General features: G+C 37.5%; 2 protein-coding genes across 2 annotated transcripts in view; both read right to left on the bottom strand.

The window, feature by feature from the left end:
- Positions 1 to 569: 569 nt before the first annotated feature.
- LOC144635210 (uncharacterized) overlaps positions 570 to 27,823 on the bottom strand; it is a 142,854-nt gene continuing 115,600 nt past the window's right edge. The window contains exons 2-8 of the mRNA XM_078494297.1: positions 9,404 to 9,785; positions 8,367 to 8,443; positions 7,054 to 7,092; positions 3,972 to 4,010; positions 2,965 to 3,057; positions 2,423 to 2,515; positions 570 to 1,696 (exon numbers count right to left, since the gene is read on the bottom strand). Coding sequence (XP_078350423.1) covers positions 1,073 to 1,696; positions 2,423 to 2,515; positions 2,965 to 3,057; positions 3,972 to 4,010; positions 7,054 to 7,092; positions 8,367 to 8,443; positions 9,404 to 9,674 — 1,236 coding nt within the window. The 5' untranslated portion in view covers positions 9,675 to 9,785 and the 3' untranslated portion in view covers positions 570 to 1,072. The remainder of the gene's footprint in view (positions 1,697 to 2,422; positions 2,516 to 2,964; positions 3,058 to 3,971; positions 4,011 to 7,053; positions 7,093 to 8,366; positions 8,444 to 9,403; positions 9,786 to 27,823) is intronic.
- LOC144635216 (uncharacterized) lies at positions 16,419 to 25,314 on the bottom strand. Its single transcript, XM_078494308.1, has 6 exons — positions 25,038 to 25,314; positions 21,353 to 21,423; positions 20,608 to 20,646; positions 19,783 to 19,875; positions 18,974 to 19,066; positions 16,419 to 17,298 (listed from the first exon to the last, which is right to left on the bottom strand). Exons 1-6 carry the CDS (start codon positions 25,300 to 25,302, stop codon positions 16,669 to 16,671), a joined length of 1,191 nt encoding a protein of 396 aa, XP_078350434.1. The 5' UTR covers positions 25,303 to 25,314; the 3' UTR covers positions 16,419 to 16,668.

Below are 27,823 nucleotides of genomic sequence, written 5' to 3' on the forward strand. Positions count from 1 at the left end.
TTTTGTAGTATTTAAAAAAAAAAGACAGTTGGGATACGAGTAGTATAGTAGGGGTGTTTTACTCCTGTTTTTTTTGTTTTGGTGACGTCATAGACTCATGAATAAAATGCGGTGGATATAATTAGACTGTTGGTGATGTCATGTTCTATTTTTATCTTGGCCAGAGCAATTTTCAAGTGCTTTTCTATTTTAAAAAGAGTAAATAGGAGCGCAAACAAATGAAAATGAACCTGTTTGGCAGTGAAGGATTTTAAAGGTGTTACTTGTTATACATTATTGTATTTCTCCTGTCTAGCACAACTATTCACCTCAAAGTCGGTGGCTAGTAGTGGATATTTACCAAGCCGCGAACATGTGAAATAATATTGGCCGAAAGGATGATTTTTGACTAGTTTATTCCTGTCAAAGATTACAATTTTCTCGCTCTTTGCTCGGAAGTGAATAGCAAAGGATATTCGAAGTTTGAGTAACCCTTCAGCGCGCGCCAAAAACGCTATCCACTTTTTTTGTATACGTATATTAATGTGGTTTATATTGTTCTTTAAAAAAGCGAAAAATCTCATGCAGGGTCAAGTATCCAATCCCCTCAATTTCAGCAGTCTTGCAGAATGGCACGTCAAGTTGATGTCGCTACTTTTGAAGGCTTGTTACTTTGTGGGATTGGCTACGTCTCGGATATACTTGTAGCGGAGAAATGTTATCGCGTAGTGAGGGTCGTTACTTTCCGAGCTTGAGTAAAAGGACGAGGAACGTGCTACAGAATGGCATATTGTGTGGAAGAAAATTCGTCAAGCTTTCCACAATTTTTTTCACCAACGGGTTTATTTCAGCATGCAAATATAACAATAATTACCATTGAAAAGAGCAGCATTATAATTTTAACATAAAATTCGCCTCGACTAATGCCTAAAATTTCATCGAATTTGAAGCTGTTGATACCATTCCATTCTGCAGTTCTTTTTCATTTATTTTTACCGCCAATAAAATTTTTTTCTTTTTATAAGTGCTATTACGCTCATTTTTTCATGCATGAGTAAGTTGCATAGTAGATCGTGCGTGCTGAGTTCTTACACTAGACATCCTCTACAACAGTGACTTCGATGAAATTGATCCCAGACCTCTCCTCTTTGTCATCTTTATAAACCTCAAGACTGAGTCCGTTGCTGAGCACCAGTCGGTTGTTGTAACCAGCAGTTTTCACAAATCCCCCCTCGTGCGCAGTGTAGCACGATCCCCAGTTTTCATGTGCATCCAACTTGAGAGTGATGACAAACTGGCCGGGATAGAAAGAGTCACTTGGGCTGGTCCAATAATAGTTGATATACCTTCTTCCAGTTAAAGTGGTACCAGAGGAACCCTCAACTCCATAACAGTTGGCGTAGTCTTCGTAATTCTCTTTACTGAGAATCTGAAAGCCAACAAAGCTTATCCCGTCAGACACGCCATATCTGAAATCGCTGTCCTCACTTGATGCGATATCGACGTCATTCGAAACCACAATTTTAACTGTCAGCTGGGTGGAATTGTGCAAGACATTGGCAGGAATCACGGGTACTTTTAGGAGAGCGGCTTCATCTTCTGATGGACCGTCGGTGAACGCGAGTTGTTCAGTGGTGTTCAAACGATAACTGTTGATGTAGGACGCATGCGCAACAAGCCAAGATGGAGTCATGGTCTGATGGTAAATCACTTTCTCCTACAAAATAAAATAGTTGAGATTTGATTTAATAGATATTAGTTCAAAATTTCTTGCATAAAAAAGGACCAAACGACAGCAGCATTTTGAATTTTTTTTGTAACTTGTCTGTAAAAGGTAAAGTTTTATTGGAAAAACCTAAACGAAATCCGGGTCTCATCACGAATCCGGAAACGTTTTATTCAGTGTGAAGATAAGTTATTCAGTTTAACCGTGAGGGATTGTAATTTATCTTACACCTTTGGGCCACTGTATTTTTATTTCGGCCACTTATTTACCGGAATTGAAAAGCTATTGTAAATTCCTACAAGAATTTGTTCCATTCAACTCAAAATTCAGAACACCGCGCCACGTTTCATTCAAATCATGTGTCCACTAGGCAGATGCAATTGATTTACTTAGATAGACTGACTTGAAATATCATGCAAACGAAGAATAACTATAATTATAAAAAAGATTCGTTTGCTAAATAATATTGAAAAATAAAGGCGTTGGATACGAGATTGTTATAACTAGCTTGGGGCTACAGGGTTTTTTTTTCGTTATCACCTTACATCCAATGCGCGTTTATGAAATAATTCAGTACCAGTAATGTCGTTACGATCTAAGGTTTTAAACCCGATTAAGGCTGATCCAGAATAATCCCCACCCCTTGTACGACCGAAGTTTAAAATGTTAACGCAACCTAGTTTTCAATAAATGGCAAAGAATGATAAAAACTCTTACCTTTGTCTGGGTACTTTTAAGTCTTGCAAGGTCAGTGTTTGTCCTGTTCAAGGCGGACTTCAACCGAGTCAAAACAGCATCAAGGTATTCAAACTGAAATAAAGAGAGAAGAACACCTTGAAAAGGCAGCCTTTCGAAATAAAATGTCTTAACTTGCTCAGAAAAGTAAATGAAAAACCAAAAATGATGATTTTTAACTACTCATATACACCTTTCAACAATTACATTTTTCGCGAGCAAGTTGCTGGAAAGTGAATAGCAAAGGATATCCGAAGTTTGAGTAGCTGATCAGAGCGCACTTATAACGCTATACTGTACACTGTTCTAGTATGTACGAATGCAGGATATTTGTCCTGTAAGTCATGTATATCCTGACCAAATATGGGCATTGGACAGTTTGTTGGATAATTAATCTTAATGCCTGACAAAGAACTATCCGAGCTTATCCGGAAGATATTAGGATGAAAAAAAAAAACAATAAACAAAAAAAAGGAAACATACAAATAGATAAATCACGCTAAAAGAAAGAGTTGTCGACGAACCTTTAACGTGAGTGTTATGTTATCAGTGATCAGCAGCAACTCGCTCCTTGTCATGTTGAGATCATCTCGGAGAGCATTTTGCCTAGCCTCTGTCTGTATTTGATAGGAATCAGAAAGCTCAGTAAGTCACACAACACAAACTTGCCGATTGCTGTGAAAGCACAACCTCAGGAAAACAACTTTTTGATATGAATGTAATGGACCTGTGTTTTGGGGAGTAAGTGATATTAACTGACTAGCATATTCTAGTCTTCTCGGATAAGGACGATAAACCGTTTTCTCCTGTATCTTCAGTGTTATGGTCAGCAGGGGACGTAAAAGAACCCACACACTTATCGTTAAGAGTAGGGCATAGAGTTCCCGGTGTTGTGGTCTGGTCTTTGCCCGTTGTACTGTGCTTACTGTGATATGCTCGGAGATATATTGGCTGTATAAGCTACTCTACAAATCCGAGGATACTGAAAAAGTGATGTCAGGTGTTGCAGTAATCTCTTAGTTGCACGTATTTCCAGGGTAGGGAGCAAACAAAATTCAAGTCATTCAAATTCTCTCTCTAGGTATTAACGTCTTCATATTTCAAAGCACTCTCTTGCCCACTTCCGTAAAAGGCCATGCGTGGACAAAGATATCCCGGTTTCAGGCTATTCTCTATTTTCCAATTATCCATAATGCACTTTGTTTGCCCCCCAAATTTTGCATAAACAATTGTTTTGGAAATATGCAGTCCTCCCAAGAGAATTTGAAAACAATAGTTTATGCAAAATATAGGGGCCAAACAAAGTGTATTATGGGCAATTGGAAAATAGAGAATGCACACGGAACGAAATAAAACAAAAGGAAACATCAAGGTACTACGCTGACCTGTACGTTCAAAACTATTATCAATTTGAGTAAAGGGTGGTAGTATGTTTTAAAATGCGTGGGTCCATGGGTCGGTTGGTGGGTTAGTCATTTCGTGAAGGCAAACCTAACTTAATCAAAGATACAGCGAACATGAAAGATTTTACCTTTATTTTAAAATCTGCGAGGTCATCAAGGTGCTCCATCTAAAACAAAGAAAAGGCAAATCTTGATTAATAAGTTCCGCTTTAAAAAGGGTGGTATCTCCCTCATTTCACTCCTTTCGGAAGCGACACGTACATTTGTAGTCGTGGCATTTTGTGGAGTCAAGTATCCTGCAAACTGCTAAAGTTTCATGAAACAAAAATATCCAACTGACAAAATTATGACATAACTTGCGATTTTTAGAATTCTATTTCAATAATAACTTCAAATTTTTCGTTTTTATTTGAGTAGCAATCAAAATACAGGTCAAACACCATTCGGATGTTGCAAAGTGTCAAAATAAATTTCAATCTTTTGCAATAAAGTCATGATCTAGAGTGGCTGACTGAACTGTTAATGGACCATGACTATCTTCGATCCTGTTCCATTTCATACGAGTTATCGCAAGCATTCGAAAAGAAACGTTTTAATAGGCACCAATTATCAAGTGGTTTATGCTTTAGCGTGCACTATCGAGTTATGGATGCACGCGAGAAGTTTGGAGAGCACGAAAGAATCGTATATCGCCTCGAGCAACTTTAGCTTCTTGAGTGCTCTCCAAACTTCCCAAGTGCACATAACTCGATAGTGCACCCAAAAGCATGAACCAATTGTTTTATATCATTGCCGGACTGGTGGAAATTTAAATCAAAAATGTACATCAAAACCCGCGCGAGAAAAAGAATTTTCTGGCGAAGCGATTTGCTCAGGCTACCAGCGTGAACAAGAAGCTCGTAGTACTTAAAATCGCGCTGGTCACGTGACCACCCACATTCTCGATAATTAAGGAAACTGTTCAGTGGGAAGGGTGGCAGCGTGTTTTGTTTGATGCCGCTTTAGATACAAACCCCAAATATTGATTTCAAAATGCATGGACTTAAGCCAGGCCCCTAAAAATATCTCCCATTTGCGTTAAATTGAAAACGCCCAATGACAATGTTTTCCAGTCTCTCTATTGCTAGTATTATTTTTGAGCCTCTTTAACACACCAAAATATCTTTGCCCCCCCCCCCCCCTCCCTCTTTCGTGTTGTAGGCACGTTGTTAAGAAAACAGTTTGTGTGACCTTTTACGGTTGTTTATTTTTCTCTCCCCAGTCAATTTATTAAATCAGCATTGCACCCAGTATTGTGTCGAATTTCTGTTTAAAACACTGCATTACTCGTTCCAGGAATGGAATATTGAAGCAAAGAATTGAATCAAATTTGAGAATTTATCCTTATCCTTATCCTTCCTTTTACAAGCACTATAAAATTTATCTCTTAAATAACCAATCCTACTCTTGTGCATAATATCGTTGTTTTCTGCATATTAGCTTATATTTAGTATGATTTATTCATCTTTTAACATATTTATTCTACATACGTTTGTTATTCATATTCTATTATTTCTAGTAATTTGTGTGTCTTGTCTGTTTTTTTGAACGTGTCAGTGACCAACACGATAGCATATGCTTCTTTGGTCACTGAGCACATTTTATTTTGGTTTTTGTATCTATTGTATATTTTCCTTATTTTAATTATTGCATTTTCTGTAAATAATGTTAATATTGTTTAATTGTTGTAAATAGTGTGAAAATAAAAATCTGAATCTGAATCTGTTTTTAGCAGAGTGGGAATTCCCCTGAATGACGTAAACCTAACAAGTCTGGGCATGTTTGTCTTGTTAATTTTCCTTTAGATCTATAAAATCCTTTTAATGACACAACAAGAAAAATACATTTCGCTTAAAAATCGAACGTTTCCCACTAAACATGCTAAGTAACTGAGAAAGGATTCTGGAAGTTTCGATTAGTAACTGATTATAGCTTTTTAACATTGCGTGACTAGAACTCTCAGGCTGACCATTGATTTTCAATACCTTGTGAAAGTGAAAGTTACAACGTCAGCACAATCGTTGACACAAACATAATTGTATTTACAGTACAATCTCTAGCCCGCTGAAACATGTTTCTCTTTCATTGCGTGAGTATTTAGTATTTTCTTGCAATCAGACGTTCAAAAATTAAACATTAAACAAGAAATCGCTTGCAGAGCAAGAACCGCGCAACGCGGTTAACTAAATGCTTGATTCAAAGAACGGCCGACGAGTTGGCCGAGTGGGAGTATGGGTCTGGTCACCGACAAGACGGAACCACGAGCAGAGCAAGAACTGCGTGCGCGGTTAACTATTGGATTATGGTGCACGCTTACGTATACTGAATTTGATTGCGCAGCTCTGCTAGATTTGTTATATAACTTTGGTTTTGATGCACATGTATAGATGATAACGATGTGTACTACTACTGTGGATTAAATTTTGGCGGAAACATTTTTGCGGTAATTCACTTTTTGCAATTTCAGTAAATGGCGGTAGTAGATTTAAAAAATGGCACGCGATGCATGCAGAAGCGATGGCGTTTCACAAGGGGTCTTACATAATTATGAGGAAAAACTTGATTGTATAGCTGTTATGAATTCACAGACCAAGGATGCAAATAATACATTTTCTTCGTAGATTTTCTCAATTGAACAACGGTAATATTTTATTTTATATTTTTATACTTTTTTTAGATTTCCCTATGTTGTCTCAACAAATATTGCGTTATACTGTAGTGTGATATCACGGATAACGACAAACGATACGCGCGAGCAAAGCTGCGAGAAAGGTCAAACGGTCTCTTGCTCACAGTGTCCCTTTGTATTATAAGAATTAGAAATTTCTGTCAACTAAATCTAATAGACCCCATCATATATAATCAGTCTCTTTCGTTTATACATTGTAGTGTTCCATTCTAACTGTACGGAAGTATTTTGCTTTTGTGTTTACGCGGCGATTTCTTGTTAAGACTGTTAAGTTAAATTTGATTTTCTGTTCGATCGGGCCAAACAGACAAAACGAACCGATCTTTCGATGGCATAAAGCGATGTCACGCCATCGCTTAAAAATGAGTGGATTTTGTTTCAGGACAGTGAATCTGTGGGTCCATGAGACGGTTGGTGGGTTAGTCATTTCGTAAAGCCAATCCTAACTTAATCAAAGATACAGCGATCATGGAAGATTTTACCTTTATTTTGAAATCTGCGAGGTCATCAAGGTGCTTCATCTGAAACAAAGGAAAGGCAAATCTTAAACAAGAAGTTCAGTTTTAAAAAGGGTGGTATCTCCCTCATTTCACTCCTTTCGGAAGCGACACGTACATTTGTAGTCATGGCACGTTGTGGAGTCAAGTATCCTGCAAACTGCTAAAGTTTCATGGAACAGAAATATCCCACTGACATAATTATGACATAACCTGCCAGTGTTTTAACAAAATATTCTTAGAAAAGATAAGACACATTTTAATCAGTTACCGTCGTAGAAAATACGTGGGTCGTTAGCTGCTTACGATTTAATGGTACGGTTGACTGAGATCTTGGTGCGAGAATAGCCAGGCCAGGCTGTGTTATTTCCTTCATGTATTTAGTCAGTTCCACAGTCCTGCGATCCACTTGTAACTTCTAAAATAATTACAAATCTATTGCTCCCATGGTCCAGCACTCCCAAAGTCACTAATATTTAACACCAGTACAGTGATGCTACTGTTTACGCAGTCCCGATGTAAAAGAATAAATGAACACTATCAAAGACGGGCGGTAAGGGGGAGAGGGGGGGGGGGGGGGAGGGGCGGGTCATGAGCACATTTTACGACTATTAAAAATGGTAAATCACGTTTCACGGAAAATAACATCATAGACGAGGAAGTCTTGTGCACTCAAGCCTCCATATTGAGTGCTTTTAGTGCTTCAATGGTGATGTTGCAATAATGACTGACTAACTGTTCTTAAATATTTAGCCGTCGCGCAAATTGTGTCCAAAAGGAATCTTCCTTGCACGGTAGGTCGATTTTCACGGAAAAAGTGCAGAATTCTTGTCACGTTTTATGATTAAAAACATTATTTTTTGCTTTTACGTGTTACAACAAGCATGTCATTCACAGTTCAAGGACAATGTTGTTTTATATTCACGGTTCACGGAGAATAAAAACGTACAATCACGTTTCACGAGAGATCCCCTTACGGCCCCTCATCAAAGCTGTAGTCCTGTTAACGTTCTGGCCGTCTCTCTGTCATACAAAGCTACGTAGCATTCCAGCACTCCCGAAGACAAAGGATAATTACGGCAAAAAAATGCAAATTTCCGTAGCACTTTCATAGCCCTGGCTACACCAATTTTTAATTCGTTACCACTCTTTCACTTTGCAATTTAACTGTCGCATCCAGATGCCATTGGCGCTATGTTGTTGTTAATTCTGTCTTCCAAAGCAAATAAGGGCCAAGTTTCCATCTATTTGTGATTGTGGGATATGAGATGTATTTTAATCAAAATACATATCCTTACCAAACCCAGTTGAAGGTTTGTGATATTCTCCTTAAGGGCTGAATCCGTTGCCATGCTTTTGGGGGAGATAGAGGAAGCTAAAAATAGAAAGAGGTTTAAGCGTAAGCATAGATTTAATAAGATAACAACCTGTGAGCAAGAGTACTTTAAAACCCATATTTCTACATATATAATATAACAAATTAACGCCACCTTTTATGCGTATATCCTCTTATTGATGATAATTTATGCATAACGTTATCGAAAATTTAGTTGTGGATCCGCGAGGCGGAGACATGTTAAGTGACAGCTACCTTCTTTGACAATGTTATGGCGACATTTATTTATAAGGAGAAGAACGACTAAAAAAATGGAATCAATTTGTTTTTTTATAATAACAAAAAGCCAAAGCAATCAAGCGTAGATTTCAAGTGAGAGAAAAAAATACGTAAAAGTACGAGAGATCTTAAATTTCCTTCAGCCAAATTGATCTTGAAACTAATGGCACAGCACATTTCAGACCTATGTTCAAGAACTCAAGAATAAGAGGCAGAAAAGGAATTCCTATACCTTGAAATTCTAAAACTCGAAAACGAAGCGTAATATGGTAATTCCCGACAAAAAATCTGAAGTTAATTCTGGATTTTCGCAATCCTCGCCTCGTTTACATTCTAAGGTAGTGACTGATATCCGCTGGCAAAGAAATACAGAAATGATTTAAATAACTTTACATATGCTTCTCAAACTCATTAATAATTCATCAAGTTAAAACAAAGAAAATTATAACCGTGACGGTGGTTTGGAAACCCGATCTTAATTAGCATAGATTTTGACGATTTTATTTCTCCGTTTACTCCGTAGTTTTTGTTTCGATTGAGAAGATATATCAAACACTCGAGACAGTGTTTCATCGGCTATCCAAACACCTCGAATTTCGTCAAAAATACTCCGCTGCGCGTCGTATTTTCAACTCTCTTCTCGGTGTTTGGATATCCCGATGAAACACTGCCTCTCGTGTTTGATATATTACTTCAAAGTACTTTCAATATCATTTATACCTTCTTCTGCGGAGCAGCCACATCCGTCGCCGATTTTCCCGAACAACATCAGTAAAGTCAGCAGAAGAACCACGAGAGAAATTAAACACATAGTGATGACCAGCACCAACAAGGCACGATTAGATCCTTGTGCAGCGTTCACACGACCAGATTCCTTCTCTGTGGCTTTCCCTTCCTGTTTGTCCTGTTTCAGTGGCTTGGTTTTGAACGAAGTCGCCTCATCATCTTCCAAGGCCGGGTTTATGAAGGATCCCTTAGTCGATGTGTGCATCTTAAATATCGTCTATCTGTTGAATGTTTCCGAGAATGGAGCCTCTTTATTAATAACATTTCCCCTTCATGCATGTCAATTGGTAATTTGCACGTATGTGTGTACCCAATTCTAAACTTTACTGCTTGAAAGCTGTACCTTTTACAGCGGCACATACCCTTATAGCTTATGTATGGGAAAACGCACCTGTCACCTGGTGCAAAGACTCGTGCTTCCTACAGGAAAATCTTGTTTACAGTATTTGCCTAATTACACATTAGCATTAGCGCTTCACTTTCTGATCGAGCTACAAAAATATCAATTCTGATTATTGAAAGTACATGGTACAATTAACTTTCGCTATAAATTTGAGCCCGATGGATGGACTACTTTTTCTGTGACGCAGGTTTGAAAACTTGATATTTTACAAAGAATGTATGGTCTCATTAGCGCGTTTGCTACCCAATGGTTTTTCTTTCATGGAATTATTTTTTGCGCAAATCAAAAATAACAAAAAAATACCGGTCAAACACCATGCGGATGTTGAACAGTGTCAAAATAAATGTTAACCTTTTGAAATAACGTCTTGTTCTAGTGTAGCTGACTGCTCTGTTAATGGATTATAACCGTCTAACTTCAATCCTGTTCCATTTTATACCAGTTATCGCAAACATTCGAAAAAAAGGGGTTTAATTAGGAACCAATTAATGCTTTAGCGTGCGCCATCGAGTTATGGTGCACGGGGAAGTTTGGAGAGCACGAAAGAAGCGTAAGAGTTGCTCGAGGCGATAGCCGAGAGCAACTCTAGCTTCTTGAGTGTTCTCGAAACTTCAAAAAATGCACATTAAGGCTAAAGTGCACAGCTAATAGCATAAACCAGATGTTTTATAACATTACCGGGCCGGTGAAAATGTTAATCAAAACCCGCGCGAGAAAATAAATTTCTAGCCAAGCGATTTGCTCACGCTACCAGCGTGAACTATTGGATTATGGTGTACGCTTACGTATACTGAATTTGATTGCGTGGCTCTGCTAGATATGTTATAACTTTGGTTTTGATGCTCATGTATAGATGATAATGATGTGTTCTTCTACTGTGGATTAAATTTTTGCGGAAACATTTTTGCGGTTATTTACTTTTTGCGGGTTTTGGAAAAAATTACAACCCGCAGAAATTATGTGCTACACGGTTGCATTAGCGAAGTCGCAACCACCCGACAAAAGCAGTTGTTATTAGTGTGTTAAAGGAGCTACGTTCCGGACAACATCGAGAAAAATAAAACACGGCCAATATTTTTCTAGGTTGTCGTTTACAATCTGCCTCCTCATTCTTATTAATCCATACTAGATTTTTTAACCTTACAAACTCAGTATTGTTTCTAGGGTATCTTTTAATTTGGAAGAAATTTTTACATCAGAAAAAAGAGACCTAAAAAATATCGCGACAAATCTCGAACGACCATACGCGTAGTGGTAAAGTTAATAATTTAGTTTTCCTTAAGAACATTGTCAACCGTGTCGATGGTAAATTATTGTAAAACAGCAAATATTTCGGGTTTCAAGTTTAAGTAGCGAAAAATCAGATAAAGACTGCCGACTGCAGTACAAATACATCGTATACTTGAAAGGTACGCTTGGTATTTGAAACGCATGGCAACACAACTTCGGGGCAAAAAAAGAGGTCTTGCATAGAAGAAGGTCTCAGAAATGGACGTACTACATCTCGCCCAAACTATTCTCTGATTTTAAAAGGATGATGTTTAATCCCAATTCTAGTCAAGGAGTGAAGATATAGGACGAGGAGCCTTACATATCGTTCGAGATAGCCGAGTACCACTGAGAAAGCCCATAAACAGCTGCAAGGGATAAAAGTTTCAGTTCGAGGATGGTCAGAAATTGCATAGTTCGAGCTATCTGAGACATAGTAAAATCTACTGTACCAATAGCCAGCGAGAGATGATAAGTTGATGCTAAGATCGCCTTACCTTGTTAGCGTTCGTAATCACCAGCAGGTTAAGAAAGGTGTTTTAAAATCACTAACTTATTAAGAAAGCTAAACATCTGTTGCAGAGCAATTTGCATTAGTTTGATCCTGAGAGTTGCAAAATAAATGTTCATTGTCACTTCACTATGTTACTTGAGCTGCATATTCAATACAATTCGATTCAATCCAAGTATATTTCAAAACATAAGTGTCACTTATCGCTAGGGAATTTTTTTTGTGCGAGAAGAGTGCTTGTTTTGTAGATAAAGCGTTTGGAAAGTCGAGACAGCCTAACTAAACGTGATCTTAAATTTCACAGAAACCAATATCGCACTTTTAAAATGCTTTCAAGATATGCCAATAAGTTAAAAATGATAACCAAAGCCTTCCGAAGTGCCACAAATCAGCTTATTTCTTCTCGCAGACAAATCTGGCCCCATATAAACCAAAGTGGAATACTAATTTTCCGAATTTTGTATTGCCAATAACTAATAGTAATAATAATACTTGGCTGCAATGAGCACTGCAAGTTAAAATCTGGGGAATATATAACTTTCCACCTACTCCGCAATCTTTGAGTTTGTTGATTTTTTTTTATTCAAGCAAAAGGATGTTGTTATCTTGGAGAAAATGCTCTATTGAAAACTTGTGCGTTATGGGCTAGGAATAATGAACGGACACGGACAAAGTATTCCAACACTAAACCCCTGTTAATTGTTAATTTTGTTAATTTTATTTTCTCTAAAATTCACGATTTACGTCCAAAAGGGCTTCAACGAGTTTTCAGTTATTGTGAAAACTGAACGTAGATACAACTTCTCAGCGTTCAGGCTCTTGTCTCGTTATGTTGTTTTGTATTGAGCAGCTGCGGTCTCAGCATATCGCAAGCGTAGAAATAGTTTATTTCGCTCAAAAAAATAATAATACCGTGAAGCTTGCGGAAATATTAACATAACAGAATAAATTGCCTTTTTTGGACTGATGACAGCTGACAATTAAATTGGAGGTAATTTTTTAAACTAATTGCGATTTTGAGACGGCAATATCGCATTAAAGAGGCCCTGTTAGGGGTTTAGGGATAACACACAAATGTCTTTAGGGGTAAGGGATAAATGTTTAAATAATTGTAGGTATAAGGGATAACAACTCAATTTTAGGGATAATGAAAATCATAAAAATAATAGGAATAACAGCTTTGGTAATTTTCGGGATAAGGAATACCGTAACTGCCCTCAAAATTATCGGGATATTAAAGGGATAACGTAACCCCCCCCCCCCCCCCCCCCGCCCAGAAACTAAAAGAAATTCATACAGTTTATCTTATTTTTCGGAGAGCTTCATAGGCAAAACAGACCAGCTCGACCAAAATTATTTTTTTTTAACCTTAACTTGTTCCGAAAAACAAGATTTCGCCATCTGTCGCGAGCAAGCGCGCGCTTACAAACTGACTGTTTTGAAGAAATTTCAAACCATAACTGTCAAGTCTTGCCTTGCGGACACCTCGCTATTACGGACACCCCGTTATTAAGGACAGGAGTTCAAGTCCCGGCGGATAAGAATTACTGAAAATAACTCTCGCTACTACGGACTTCCTTTATTACGGACACCAAATTGTGGTCCCAAAGGTGTCCGTTATAGAGGGAGTTGACTGTACCTACTTTTCTTCGCCTTCTACAAGCTCCCCTTTACACTGAATAACACGCAGAGATGAAGAACTGTACAGTAAAATTAGTGTGCAGTTTCAAACGGAAAGAATAAAAAACTACCGCCGATTAATTGCAGAAAAGTTTGAATTTTGATGCGTGCGTAAGCGGAACCAGATTCAGTGCAGCAACGTCAGTTTCAATTTTAGATCCAATCACAGGCCAGGCAAGTGAGACAGCAATACAACGAAAAATATTGACGGCTCGTGCGTAAGCAGACGGCTTAAGGGGGTCGCGATACTACGCCAGATGGTTTGAACCACTCAACGCTCCTTTTTATTTCAATAGGTTTAAAGCAGGTCGATATCAATTGTTGATCACAAAAATGACAGTTAATGTGTGGCTTATTTATTTTTTACTCAAATATACCCTATGCAAAATACCCTTCGACGTTAGCGCGCGTTTTGCAAATATACCAACTGTTTGCTGTCTAATATTTTTTGTCCTCACAGAACGTTTATCTGACTCGTCCATTCATTTTGAGACCCAAGCGTTTGATTGGAAGTAAACTTACCATGTAAATGTTTCATTTTAATACCATGTAACATTTTCATTTCTGTGTGCCACTAAATTTTTGCGGCAGTTTTATTTAACGGATTGCCATGTTTGTATTTTGTTGAACTAATTTTTGTGATTGGTAAAGAAAGGTGCCTTTTTCTTGCAGGGAAATAATTTTTTTCTTCTTTCAGGAAGACTTTTCAATTGCAATTACAAATTTTTATTTGAGTAAGCGTCAAAATACAGGTGTGGGTGTAAAACGTTTTAAAATGAAATTTTCAATACTCTAAGCCTTTTAATATACAATTTGAGTACACTGCAAGCGATCATCGACTTAACGAACTTCAAACAATAAGCTTAATGTTTAAAAACAAGAAGTTAAGTGTAGTAGTACAAGGGATTAGATCAATAATACTGATAAAAATCACAACTAAGCCGTACAGAAATAAAGCTTAAAAAAGGTTCATAAAATCGTTGAGTAGCTGTGGTCGTTCATAAATACAGTCAGCGACAAGCTTGAAAGCAAGTCGATGGCTTTCATAATCAAGCAAATACAAGCAAGTTCATCGCACACAAAAATGTATTTATTGAGCTGCAGTTTACCTTTGAAAATGAAAGCGCTTTAAGTTGTTATTTTCTTCGATTTTGTTTGGTATTGGATCGTTGATAATTTGAGGAATATATTTTTATTCCAATTCTGCAAGCCTTGAAGGTGAAGACATTTTCAATAATGCACGATTTTTGTGCGTTATTGTCAATACTGCACTGTCCGAGTTTGCTGACGACAGGTAAAACAAAATCACGTGATCTATTTTAACCAATTGCGCGCGTGGATTTTGGACAGTGAACGAAGATTGTATATTAAATTACAATAAAGTATTGTTCTAGAGTGACTGACTACTCTGTCTCACTTAATCATGATTAATTATCCTCAGAGATATCACAAGCACTTTCTTTTTCTGCACAACGATATTCTAAACAAAATCGAACAGAGACATTTGATAATAAGCTTTTTGCATATTTTTTGATGCAAGTGTAAGATGATTCTGATGTATACTGATATTTTGATCAGGGACGTCTGCACTTTCTGCATTCACAGATCTTGGGATCGTATATTCGCACTTAAGTTAACCCATATGGGCTGATTTACTTTCACTTCGTGAGGGCCTCACAATTTTGAGGTCGTGCCGTTCGATTCATTTGTCATCAGCCATACCTTTGGTCAGCAAACTGGTAACAATAGCAGAGAGCTCGCTGTCAACTGAGTCTTCAATCTCATCGGCTTTTAGATCTTGTTTAATGCTGTCGAGAACAGCACTTTTGGGATCCTCATTAGAGGCTTTTCCCGTTTCCTTATCGGGGGCTTTTTCCCTGCTATCAAAAAAGGATTCGATACTCGGGTTTTCCTGCTCTTTCTGCTTTTCGCCCGTTGGCTCTTCTGGCTCACTGAGCTTAGATCTAATTCCTCTGGAGCAAGCCGATTGTTCTCAAATTTGTCTGCCATGTGAGAAAAGCAATCATTTATCGCTTTACTGAGAGAATCACCCATGGTGGTGAACCCGCTCTCAATTGACGTTCACGAGGACAACAACTGCTCATTAGAGCACGTTGTGTCGGAGGCGGGAACCAGAGTACCTTCATCCTATTCTTTCCCAGCGCTTGTAGCGCCATACAAACCACGAGTTATCGCAATCTCTGTCACACTTCCTCCTTTCTCTGCCGAGTCGGAGGATGCGGCCGTTGAGTTTTGTCCGCGATTTGTCGTTTTAACGTCCGTAAAAAATTTTACAAACCGTTCGCAATGAAGGTGACAACGCAATGAGTTCGCGCAGGCGCAATGCTATCTCAGCTAAAAAACATCATAGCTCATTCGGGACAATACCTAGTACAGGAGTCCAATGACTGGCAATAGAGCAATCTGATGGGATGATTTTAGTTATTGGCCCTCTGACTACCTCAGTCATGTGCTAACGGTCAATAGTTTATATACATGAAATATATCGTTGCGAGATATAATTCCATATAAATGAGTTCCTCTCAGGCCGCCGTTTCCAATTCTAGAAACTCATTTTTTAATAAGCATACCCGTTCAGTATTAACGCTTTCCCGCCCTTTCTCCAAGGTGACAAAGCATTGCAACTTACCAATAAGAAAACAATTATGCCGAAATAATCATAGGTTTTTAATGAGATCCGCCCATCAAGTTTATTTTATTATAATTGTTACTAAATAACGGCCCTGAAAGGAACTCGGCTAGAGATTTCACGGTACATTATTTAAATACATTCAAATCAACATAACCTGCCCACGATCAGGGTATATAATTTTAGCACTTCGGGGGTGGGGGGTGGGGTGTGTGTTATTTTCGGGATTTGTTAATAGCAGTGAAAGATTTACCAATGGCAGTGAACGTTTATTGCTTTGTGGGAGGTTCGGTACTTTTCGAACTAAATGGCATTGTAATGAGTAAGAGGACGAGGAACGCATTAAGGAATGGCTTCTTTCTTCATGGATTAAAAAATACAACGAGGAAAACATGTCAAGCGCTCCACAGTTTATTCGAACGCCCATTTTATTTCAGCAAACAAATATAAGACTAATACAGTGGAAACAACGTTATTTAAAAAAAGTGTGTAATTTAACATGAAAGTTTCCTCGACTTATGCCTTATACTCTTAATGAATTCGAACCTGTTATTTTTCTGCAGTTTGTTAATATTTATTCTTGCCACCCCACCAATAAATAGTTTTCCTTATTTAATTGCCATACTGCTTATGTTTGTGTGCATACTGAGTAAGTTGTTTAATACATTTTGCGTGCCCCGCTCACACTAAGCATCTTCTACAACGGTGACTTCGATGAACCTGATTCCAGCCCTCTCCTCTTTGTCCCCTTTATAAACCTCAAGAGTGAGTCCGTTGCTGAGCACCAGTCGGTTGTTGTAGCCTATGGTCTTCACGAAGCCCCCGTCATGAGCAGTGTAGCACGATCCCCAGTTTTCATGTGCATCCAACTTAAGAGTGATGACAAACTGACTTGGATAGAATGCATCTTTTGGTCTGGACGAAGGGTTGATCCCTATAACATCAGTTAAAATGGCACCAGAGGACCCCTCGATTCCAAAACATGGGAAGTAGTTAAGCCCGAGATTTAAACTTGTTTTGTCCACAGTCCCAAAGCCAACAAAGCTTATCCCGTCAGACAGGCCATATTGGATATCGCTGTCCTCATTTGTTCCGATATTGACATCATTGGAAACCACAATTTTAACTGTTAGCTGTGTGGAACTGTGCAAGACGTTAGCTGGAATCATGGGTACTTTGAGGAGAGCGGGGCGACTTTCTTTTGGACCTGCGATGAACGTGAGCTGTTCAGTGGTGTTCAAACGATAACTGTTGATGTAGGAAGCATGCGCCTCAAGCCAAAAAGGAGTCATGGTCTGATGGTAAATCACTTTCTCCTACAAAATAAAATTGTTGAGATCTACTTTAATAGACATTAGTACAAAGTTCCATGCAGAAAAAAGAAAGAAGTAAAGGAAAGCACAAATTCTTGCATTTTTTTTCAGTTTTACGAGAAAAGGCAACATGCATTGGAGTCAACGAAATCCGGGTCTCATCACGCATTCGAAAACGTTTTAAATAGAGGATATTATTATATTATTATTATATAAACACTTATTATATAAACAGTTATTATAAAAATTCCTGCAATGAAGTAGCTCACTGAGATATACATTCAGCTCCTCCGGTTAGATTTTCTCTAAGGCCCCGTCCACATTAATCTGGATAAATTTGAAAACCTACTTTTAAAATTATGTCATAATTTTCAGATTAGGTATCAGTTTTTTATTTCACATTTAAGGACGTTCGCGCAAAAATCTTCCAATATTACAATTTTTCTTCAATTTTCTCCACTGCTAGTTTACGAGTTTTTTATGTCAGAAATGTTAAAAATTGGGGGTCGCCGAATTGGTTTCCGAGATACGATATCTGAAAGAAGGCGCTCATTTAGATAAACTTGACTTCGTCACTCGATATGGCTTCTGCGGCTTCAGGCAAGAACATATTTTAAATGAATTGATGCCGGCCAACTTTCTTTGTCCAAATTTATTTGAGTGGGTATATTGAACAAATATATTTCTTAATTCTCTTAGAGTAAACCTTGTCTTTAACAATTGGATTTGCAAACGTTCAAAACAGCAAAATGTTGCAAACTGTGACTGATTCGATCGGGCGGGAGAAGAGAAAATGAAAAAATAATAAACTTTTAACATTCATATTTGGCTAATTCTTTCTCAATCGGTAGAGATTTATCTCCAAAGGTTCGAAAAAAATGGGGATCACCGACCGTTTATGAGAGGAAACTGCCAGCGAATTTAACGCAACAGCTACCCACCCTATATGTGTTTGGAAAGTTTTCTCAGCGCCCGCGCTCATGCATGACGTGGCGTGACGTTGCGACATGGATTACATGCGCAGTAAGGATGCGCATAAACAGTAAGGATGCGCATAAACAGTAATCTAGCTAATGGTCACTTCTGGAGATGTATGTTGTAACATACGAAACGTTAAGTTCTCAAAATAGCCCCATTCCTTAGAATTTTTGGTAAACCATCGAGCCAAAAAAAATTTGGTTGTCACGTGACCGTCCGACCGACCGACGGTACGTACGTACGCACGGATTAGGCCTGGGGACGAGGTCGCCCGTGGCTAAAGGTGGATTTCCACTGACGCTTAATTTTTTACGTCCGTTTACGTGCGTGGAAAAAATTAGAGAAAATAGAGCTTTTCAGCACAAGAATCCTGCAGGTGCTAATGTGTACTTCCTGACCTAAGGCATTCAAATGAGGTGATTTTATTTTGTATTTTTTGACGGAGTTGCACTTTTGCCCAGCATAAACACGCACACACGCATAACATTTATTGTTTATTCATACCGTTCGACATGCACTGAGCTTAGCAAAATCGTCATATTTTAACGACGGGTCCGAATAACAAGTCAGTAACAATCGATTCGTAAATAGTCCGATCTAGCCCTTTTGAAATGAAGACAGTGTCCAGAGTAATCCAGAGTTAAAATGTAAACGTAACCTGGTTCTTGATTAAATGCAAAGAATGAAAAAATCTCTTTACCTTTGTCTGAGTTCTTTTAAGTCTTGCAAGGTCAGTGTTTGTCCTGTTCAAGGCGGACTTTAACCGAGTCAAAACATCATCAAGGTTATTTAGCTGAAATAAAGAGAGAAGAACACATTTGTTCCTCTGACTTATACGGAAATTCAGATAACTAAAAAGGCGCAGTCTCTCAAAATAAAATGCCTTAATTTAATTATTTATAAAAGAAAAATGAATTATTGGGAAAAAAAAAAAAACAGGGGAGGAGTGATATCCACACTTTTTCTCATCCCGTACGCCAAATGGCTGTAGGTTTCTAGTGAATTACTTCTTGTTAAAAAATGCATTTCTCATATAATTTGATTCGCCACAATTAAAATCCCTTGCCCTCTATGAATTGTGCGGTGTATCGCCTTTTATACTTAAGAACGGGCCTTGGCCGGGTTGGCTTTAAAATCAGACAATATTATTCCGCAACATCGAGCAGAGCAGAACAGGATAGCGGTTTTATTATTCAGCAAATTGTCAACTCAACGCATTTTTACGGTTACATAAATTTTAGTTATACAGCGGTTTGCGGCAAGACGTCAGACTTATTAATGTTGGCAAACTGCGTATGTCGCAGGATATTCACGGATGACTGATAAAAAGGAGTCCTGGCCATATATGGGCCTTTTATCAATTTGTTAAATAATCAATCTAAATGCTTGACAAGTTACTTTCCGGAAGCTGTCAGAAAAAACTCTAACAAACATACCAATTAAACATACAAACAGATAAATCAAGCTAAAAGAAACACTTGTTGGAAAAAGAAAGACTTGTTAACGAACCCTTGTTGTCAGACTTATGTTATTTGTTATCAGTAACAACTCGCTCCTTGTCATGTTGAGATCATCTTGGAGAGCATTGTACCCAGCCTCTGTCTGTAATTGATGAAAATCAGAAAACTCAATAAGTCAAACACACAGGTATGAATACAAGATTGCTGTAAATGTATTTTGAATAAATGGCAAAAAGTGCATCGTCAGTAGGATAACTCTTGTATGAATGTTCTGGATAGTCTTTCTGAGGAACAAGTGATATTCACTGACTGGCATATTGTCTAATAATCCCTTAGTTACACATTATCCCGGGCAGAGTGCCAAGAAGATTCAAATTATTCACATTCTCTTCCTAGGCTGTAACTTAGGTATTGAGAGGTATTGTTGTAAAATGTTATTGAAAGATGTATTGTTGTGTTTTTTCAGCATCGTTTGCACCTCTAGATAAGTTATTTGCGCACAGCCTAGTCTCTTGGCATTCTTGGCTCCTTTAAGACTGTACTCTTATCGGTGTCGACGTCACCGAATAGCAATCTCTCACTCATTCTCGCCTGAGGCTTCAAGCGGACAACGAGATCCTAGTTTCAGGTTTCGCGCGGTGAACGAGACAAGAGAAAACGTTCAGGTGCTACGCTGACTTGTACACTCAAGGCGATTATTAATTTCCGTAAAAGGCCGGTAGTAGTTTAAAAAGTGAGTGAATCTTGATTTTGTATAGGGTCAGTCGGTCGGTCAGTCAATTGGTAAAGGCAAACCTAATTACGACAAATCGATTTTAAAATAAAAGTAAATAATGCTCTTCAAAGAAATATAGCTATCATGGAAATTGTGTACCTTAATTTCAAATTTTTCGAGGTCTTCAATGCGCTCCATCTGTAAAACAAAGGAAAGGAACAAGAAGATCTGCTATAAAAGGATGGTACCTCTCACATTTCACGCTTCCGGGCGCGAAATGCAAAGTTTACTTCTGCAGTTCTGGTACTTTGTGGAGTCAAAAACCTGCAAACTGTTCAAAGTTTCATGAAACCTCGACCCTCTAGACAAAATTATGACATAACTTGACATCATGATGTCAAAACAGCCGCCATCTTGGATCCGCCATCTTGGATTTCAATTTTTTTCCAAAATGCCAGAAAACCGCCCAAAATTACTGCAAAGTACTCAAAATCAATAAAAATGTGCTTTAAACCCGTAAAAATGTAAAAATAATTCCATTTAAGTGGATATTTATTAACAGAAACACGCAAAATTACAAATTTGGGAAAACATGCCTGTCAAAATACCGTTGCCATGGTAATGTCAAGTTCATGGCACATCATCCAACCCTATCAAATTATTGCCAGATAATATTTAGGAAAACTCAGAAAGTTTTGCAGCGTTTGGTTTAAACTTAAAGTTATAAGAGTTCAAAGTAAGCGCGGGCCTCAAAAAAGGGTTAATAATCGAATCGAAATAGAAACCAAGTTTCATGTGCGTTTCTTCTGTTTATTTTATATTTTCTTTTTTTCTGTCAAGCGCAATAATTCTATCTGTGATTGTGGGATGACAATTTGGTTTTAATCACAATTCATGTCCTTACCAAACCCAGTAGAAGGCTTTTGATGATATTCTTCTCAAATGCCTCCTTTTTGGCTGACTCCGCAGATGAAGCTTAAAAAAGAAATAATATTTTCTTAGCTGAAATTTATATTGATAATAAATTTCGTCATAACACTGTCAAAGTAGGATCCAGGTTGATCAACAGACTTATTTGACAATGTTTTTTTTTTTATTGAATGCTATACACTTACTATTACACACTCTTCCTTACTTACAGTTCCCACATTTACTTTACTTACACATAAGTACTATAAGTATATTATATACACACTCATTTACATATGCTTACACTACCGCTACGATTACATGGAAAATAGGCCATTTTCGATATATTAAAATTCTAACTTGGATCCGAGGCTTGGGGAAATAAAACAAAAGATATCACATCGAGGTCCAGGGATGAATAAATCATTTCTTTTGTTTTATTCCCCCAAGCGTTAAGCCTCGGAGCCAAGTAAGAATTTTAATATATCGGAATTGGCCTATTGAATACTTCCTTACACTTAGTTACAGGAAAATAAAAGAAAAAAATATAATAATAATAATAATAACAATAATAATAATAATAATCGAGATAATCACCTATTTACTAATTAAACATTATGTTTCATTCTTACAGCATACGTTATTTTTATTTAATTAATTTAGTTGTGGGAAGTCATGTAGCGAAAGAAGATGTTTAATTTCTTTCTTTTTTCATATTATTTGTTTTGTTTTTTCATCATTTTTGACAATGTTATGAAAAATTTGTCATAAATAAGAGGACAGCTAACGATTAGAGCCACAGTACTCTTAGACTCAATTTATAAGGATTTGTATGGGAATGAAACAATTTTGTTTTACGATGGATAAATTCGAACGTCATATGAATAAAATTGACTTACACTGTTGCTGCGTCATGTTTTTTTCTTGTTTGCCAGCCCCTCGAGTCCATTTAAAGTGATTTGGATGAGTTATTGCTTTGCGAAATTTTGAACACGTGTACTTTATTAAATATTCCCAAGGCTGGAAACTATTTTCGACAGCATCTCACTCGAAGCGAAATATCTTCCGTAAATCTGTTCAAATCACTACAGAATTTCCTCCACCGTAATCTCCAGGATTCTTTTCTTTCCTATCGTTGTCGTTTTGGTTCCGAGTGCGATAGTGAAGCGTAGAAAATTTTTGCTTTTCTTGTTACTTACTCTAAAATACGCTGTGAGACCCGCTGAGGTCGATTTTCTACGGGAAATAAAAACCGACGTTTAAGAAATTACGTGCCGGTGATTTTCTATTTCCTGTAGAAAATCGACCTCTCCCGATCTCACAGCGTATTTTGGAGTTAGTGACAATATCACCATGGCCCTCCACCGCTAAGGTCAATTTTGTCAACGTGACGCCATTTTGTGTGTGGTTTGATAACAAGAACAGCAAAAATCGCACTTTTTAAGAATTGGCGCTGGGTCGATGGCTTCACGTGAATAATGTGTCTGTACTCTTATTGACGATCAAATAAGCCAATTATAGTACGACAGTATGACAGTTAAAAAAAACTCACTAAAACACAGAACAAACACGAGCTGTTGACGTAATGATGGCGCGAGCAAGGAGAATTTACTTTTTGGTAATCAAAATAAACGAATGATTTTCATTTCTCACTCTCGCAGTATTTTCCAAAAGAAGTAGAAACCTTTTTCTCTTGTTTCTATCAGGTTTAGAAACATTCTAGGAGAGGAGATTTTAGGAGAACTCAAAAAAGCTAGTGTAAACCCTTGCCTGTGGCTCCTTTTCCCACAGCATTTGCCGTTCTCCCAAACTTCCACTCGTGTACATGTTTCTACCAGTCGACATAAACACGGAAATGCATTTCTTTTTGTATATTGTCCTATAAAATTGTGAGTGGTCATGTTTGCATTACTTACTCGTCCTTTTAGGCAGTGTCGAAACTGAACGATACACTCGAATAGCTAAGCATTGGCTACGCAGTTATTAAACTAATATGAGCCATAATTTAATTTGTTCGGCTTTGACGCGATGGCTGGAAAGACTTTGAGAAAATTTTGACTTATCATTCAAGTATTATACTAGAATTAAATCTGATTAAACTGGGGAATTATATTTTTTAAAGTGATTGGAGATTAAAAGAACAAAATCGCGACCAGTAAAACACTTTGCTGACACATTTTTATTAAATTTTTGGGAACAGCTAAGGTCGCGGGGGATACCTACCGCATGAATAAATTCATGAAGCGAAATTTTGCTTGACCTGCATCTTTTAAAACGCTTATTTCTCGGCTGTTATAGGTGCGATTAAGCTCAAATTTTACAGAGACATAGAGAAATGATGAAAAATTATGTATGTCATCTTTTATTTGGTAGATTGTACTTAACGGCGATGTTATAGCCACGGTAGTGCCAAATTGGGAAGAACATGATTTTGTGGCAGAGTTTGCGGAACGAGTAGGAGACAGCACACTGTAATCTTGTCAAAAACTAATCAGTCAATATCTCTAGAGTGTCATAACAGAAGCGGATTTTTTAATTTAAAATTTGGCAGCAAGTTATGGCGGTTTAAATGCGCAAATTTTAATTTAATGCCTTCTACCTCTTTCTAAAAGCGCTCTTTTAAAATTCCGCCTCTGTTATGACACACTACAATATCCATAGTTTACCTATCTGCAGTGGCAAGTCATGAAGGCCTGTATCCGCGCTGTATTCTCTGCCACAAAATTGTCGGAAAAGTCCAAACTTTGAGATTTCCGAACGTGTCCCGACCAAAACACGATCAGTTTCCAAAGGAGAAATGTAATTATGGTAATTATATTCCACGCTTTTATGGTGAGAACAATGCGTTTTTATGAAGGACACGATTGTTTATGCCGAATATTATTATGATTACTCTGAGTTGCAGAAACAAAAACAAATTGAATAAAAATAAGCTCATAGACTTCCTACAATCTATATAAACGTATAACGCCTAGTGTTGTTTTAAATTGGTTAAAATATCAAAGAAACAGGAATTCTTTTTTAAAAAAAAAATCATGCGCACGCACCCATATTTTTATTCAGTCATGAATATCTCGTAAAGTTGTCGATGTCAGTCGTTGCACTTCGTGCATACGCTTTAAATAAATGCATAATGATGAGCCTAAGGTGTCCCCCGCGACCTTAAGAGATGAATATTTTAATACATACCTGAAAATCGTTGAAGCGCGCAAAAGTGCAGAAATATAAGGTCACCTAAATTTAGCCCAAAAGTTCTGTTGAACCTTTTTATCCTGAATTTCTGAGAGAAGACTTTCCAATCCTCGATAAATCGGAGTGACAGGTAGATAGTCGATCGTGCAAACCGTTAAAAAGTGTTTCTTAGTTCTGTAAACATGACTAAAATGCTGGTAAGCCTGCCAAAATCTCCAAAGTTGAGTTATAATTATGAAGCAATTTTTTGTCAAAATTCTTTCGTATGAATTTAAAATTAGTGCAATTTTTTTAGTGCAACAAATTGTGCTGCTGTGCCTTGCTGTGCCTGAAAAAAGTTTGATTCTGTAGTTTATTGTGTGGCTTATTACAGTCACTGCCCTCTACCACATTTAAAGGGCAGTGACTGATATCCGCTGGCAAAGAAATACAAAAATGATTAAAATAACTTTACACATGCTTCTATGTACTTTTAATATCATTTATACCTTCGTCTGCGGAGCAGCCACATCCGTCGCCGATTTTCCCGAACAACATCAATAATGTCAGCAGAAGAACCACGAGAGAAATTAAGCACACAGTGATGACCAGCACCAACAAGGCACGATTTGATCCTTGTGCAGCGTTCGCACGCCCAGATTCCTTCTCTACCGCGTTCCCTTCCTGTTTTACTTGTTTCAGTGGCCTTGCCTCGACCAAAGTCGCCTTGGCCGGGTTTATGAAGGATTCCTTAGTCGATGCATACGACTGCATCTCGAATATCGTCTATCTGTTGAATGTTTTCGAGAATGCAGTCTCTTTATTAATAACGTACCCCCTTGTTGTCAATTGGTAATTTGCACGTATATGTGTACCCTTTTCAAAACTTTATTGCTTGAAAGCCGTACCTTTTTCAGCGGCACATACCCTTATAGCTTATGTATGGGAGAACGCACCTGTCACCTGGTGCAAAGACTCGTGCTTCCTATAGGAAAATCTTGTTTACAGTATTTGCCTAATTAGCATTAGCGCTTCACTTTCTGATCGAGCTATAAAAATAGCAATTCTGATTATTGAAAGTAAATGGTACGATTAACTGTCGCTATAAACTTGAGCCCGATGTATTAAACACTTTGTCTGTGACGCAGGTTAGAAAATTTGATAATTTACAAAGAATAAATGGTCTCATTAGCGCTTTTGCCACCCAGAAACTATACAGTCTTTAAACGCTTACATCTCCTTGAATATTGCACACAAAGAGCTGAGCATTTCTCCAATAATTACGTTTTCACAAGGTCTTTTAATATCTGGAGTTACTCTGTAAATAGCATGATGCCTTCTTTGCGCAAAGTGCTATGCTAATGAGGCAAAATGTAAACAATGACTTCAGCAAAGATCGCCCTTTACTGATCAGGAAAACACCTTTTATTATTAAAACGTAAAAAAATGAATTGAGTACTTCCTCGGTAAAAGATCCTCCTTAATTCTGTCAAAGTTCTACATTAATATAAATAATCTTTCCACTGAATGGCCTATCGTATGACACTACTGATATTTTTGGGAGTTTAATTATGCGGATTAGCCATTTTTGTATTTTGCGATTAGCAAAATGGTCTTTCTTCCATGGAATTATTTTTTGTGAATTTTAGGAATTCTATTTTAATTATAAATTCAAACCTTTCGTTCTTATTTGAGTAAACATCAAAATACAGGTCAAACACCATGCGGATGGTAAAAAGTGTCAAAATGAATGTCAACCTTTTGCAATAACGTCTTGTTCTAGTGTGGCTGACGGCGCTGTTAATGGATTATGACCGTCTAACGTCGATCCAGTTATCGCAAACAGTCGAAAAAAGACGTTTAATTAGGAACCAATTAATGCTTTAGCGTGCGCCATCGAGTTATGGTGCATGCTTACGTATACTGAATTTGATTGCGCAACTCTGCTAGCTATGTTATATCTTTGCTTTTGATGCACATGTATAGATGATAATGATGTGTACTACAGCTGTGGATTAAATTTTTGCGGAAACATTTTTGCGGTAGTTTACTTTTTGCCGGTTATGGAAAAAACTTACAACCCGCAGAAATTAAGTGCTACACGGTTACGTAAGCGAAGTCGCAACCACTCAACAAAGCAGTTCTGTTGTTATTAGTATGTTAAAGGCGCTACGTTCCGGACAACACCGAGAAAAATAAAACACGGCCAATATTTTTTTAGGATGTCGTTAACAATCTGCCTTCTCAGTCTTATTAATCCATACTAGATTTTTTAACCTTACAGAACTATTGTTTCTATGGTATCTTTTAATTTGAAAGAAATTTTGTACAGAGAAAAACGAGACCTAAACATATATTGACAAATATCGAACGACCGTAGTGGTAAAATTAATAATTAAGTTTTCCTTAAGAACATTGTCAACCGTCTCGATGGTAAATTATTGTAAAACAGCAAATATTTCCACGGTACAAAACGGGTTTAAGTTTAAGTAGCGAAAAATCAGATAAAGACTGCCGACGGCAGTACAAATACATCGTATACTTGAAAGGTACGCTTGGTATTTGAAATGCATGGCAACACGACTTCTGGCAAGAAAAGAGGTCTTGCATAGAAGAAGGTCTCAGAAATAGACGTACTACATCTCGCCCAAACTATTCTCTGATTTTGAAAGGATGATGTTTAATCCCAATTCTAGTCAAGGAGTGAAGATATAAGACAAGGATCCTTACATATCGTTCGAGATAGCCGAGTACCACTGAGAAAGCCCATAAACAGCTGCAAGGGATAAAGTTTCAGTTCGAGTATGGTCAGAAATTGCCGTAGTTCGAGTTATCTGAGACATAGTGAAAATCTACTGTATCTTAGCCAGCGAAAGATGATGAGTTGATGCTAACATCGTCTTAACTTGTTCATCACCAGCATGTTAAAAGAAGGTGTTAATTCGCTAACTTATTTAGAAAGCTAAACATTTGTTGCAGAACAATTTGCATAAGTTTGATCCTGAGAGTTGAAAATGTTCTTGGTACTTCACTCTGTTACTTGAGCTGTATATTATATTCAATACAATTCAATTCAATACAAGTATATTTCAAGACATAAGTGTCACTAATCGCTAGGGACAGCCTAACTAAAACGTGATCTTAAATTTTACAGAAACCAATATCTTCGCACTTTTAAAATGCTTTTAAGATATGCTTATAAGTTAAATATGATAACCAAAGTCTTCAGAAGTGCCACAAATCACCTTATTTCTTCTCGCAGAGAAATCTGGCTTCCATATGTACCAAAGTGGAA

The sequence above is a fragment of the Oculina patagonica genome, chromosome 13, assembly GCF_052425735.1.
Source record: "Oculina patagonica isolate OP01 chromosome 13, crgOcupat, whole genome shotgun sequence".
Taxonomy (NCBI): domain Eukaryota; kingdom Metazoa; phylum Cnidaria; class Anthozoa; order Scleractinia; family Oculinidae; genus Oculina; species Oculina patagonica.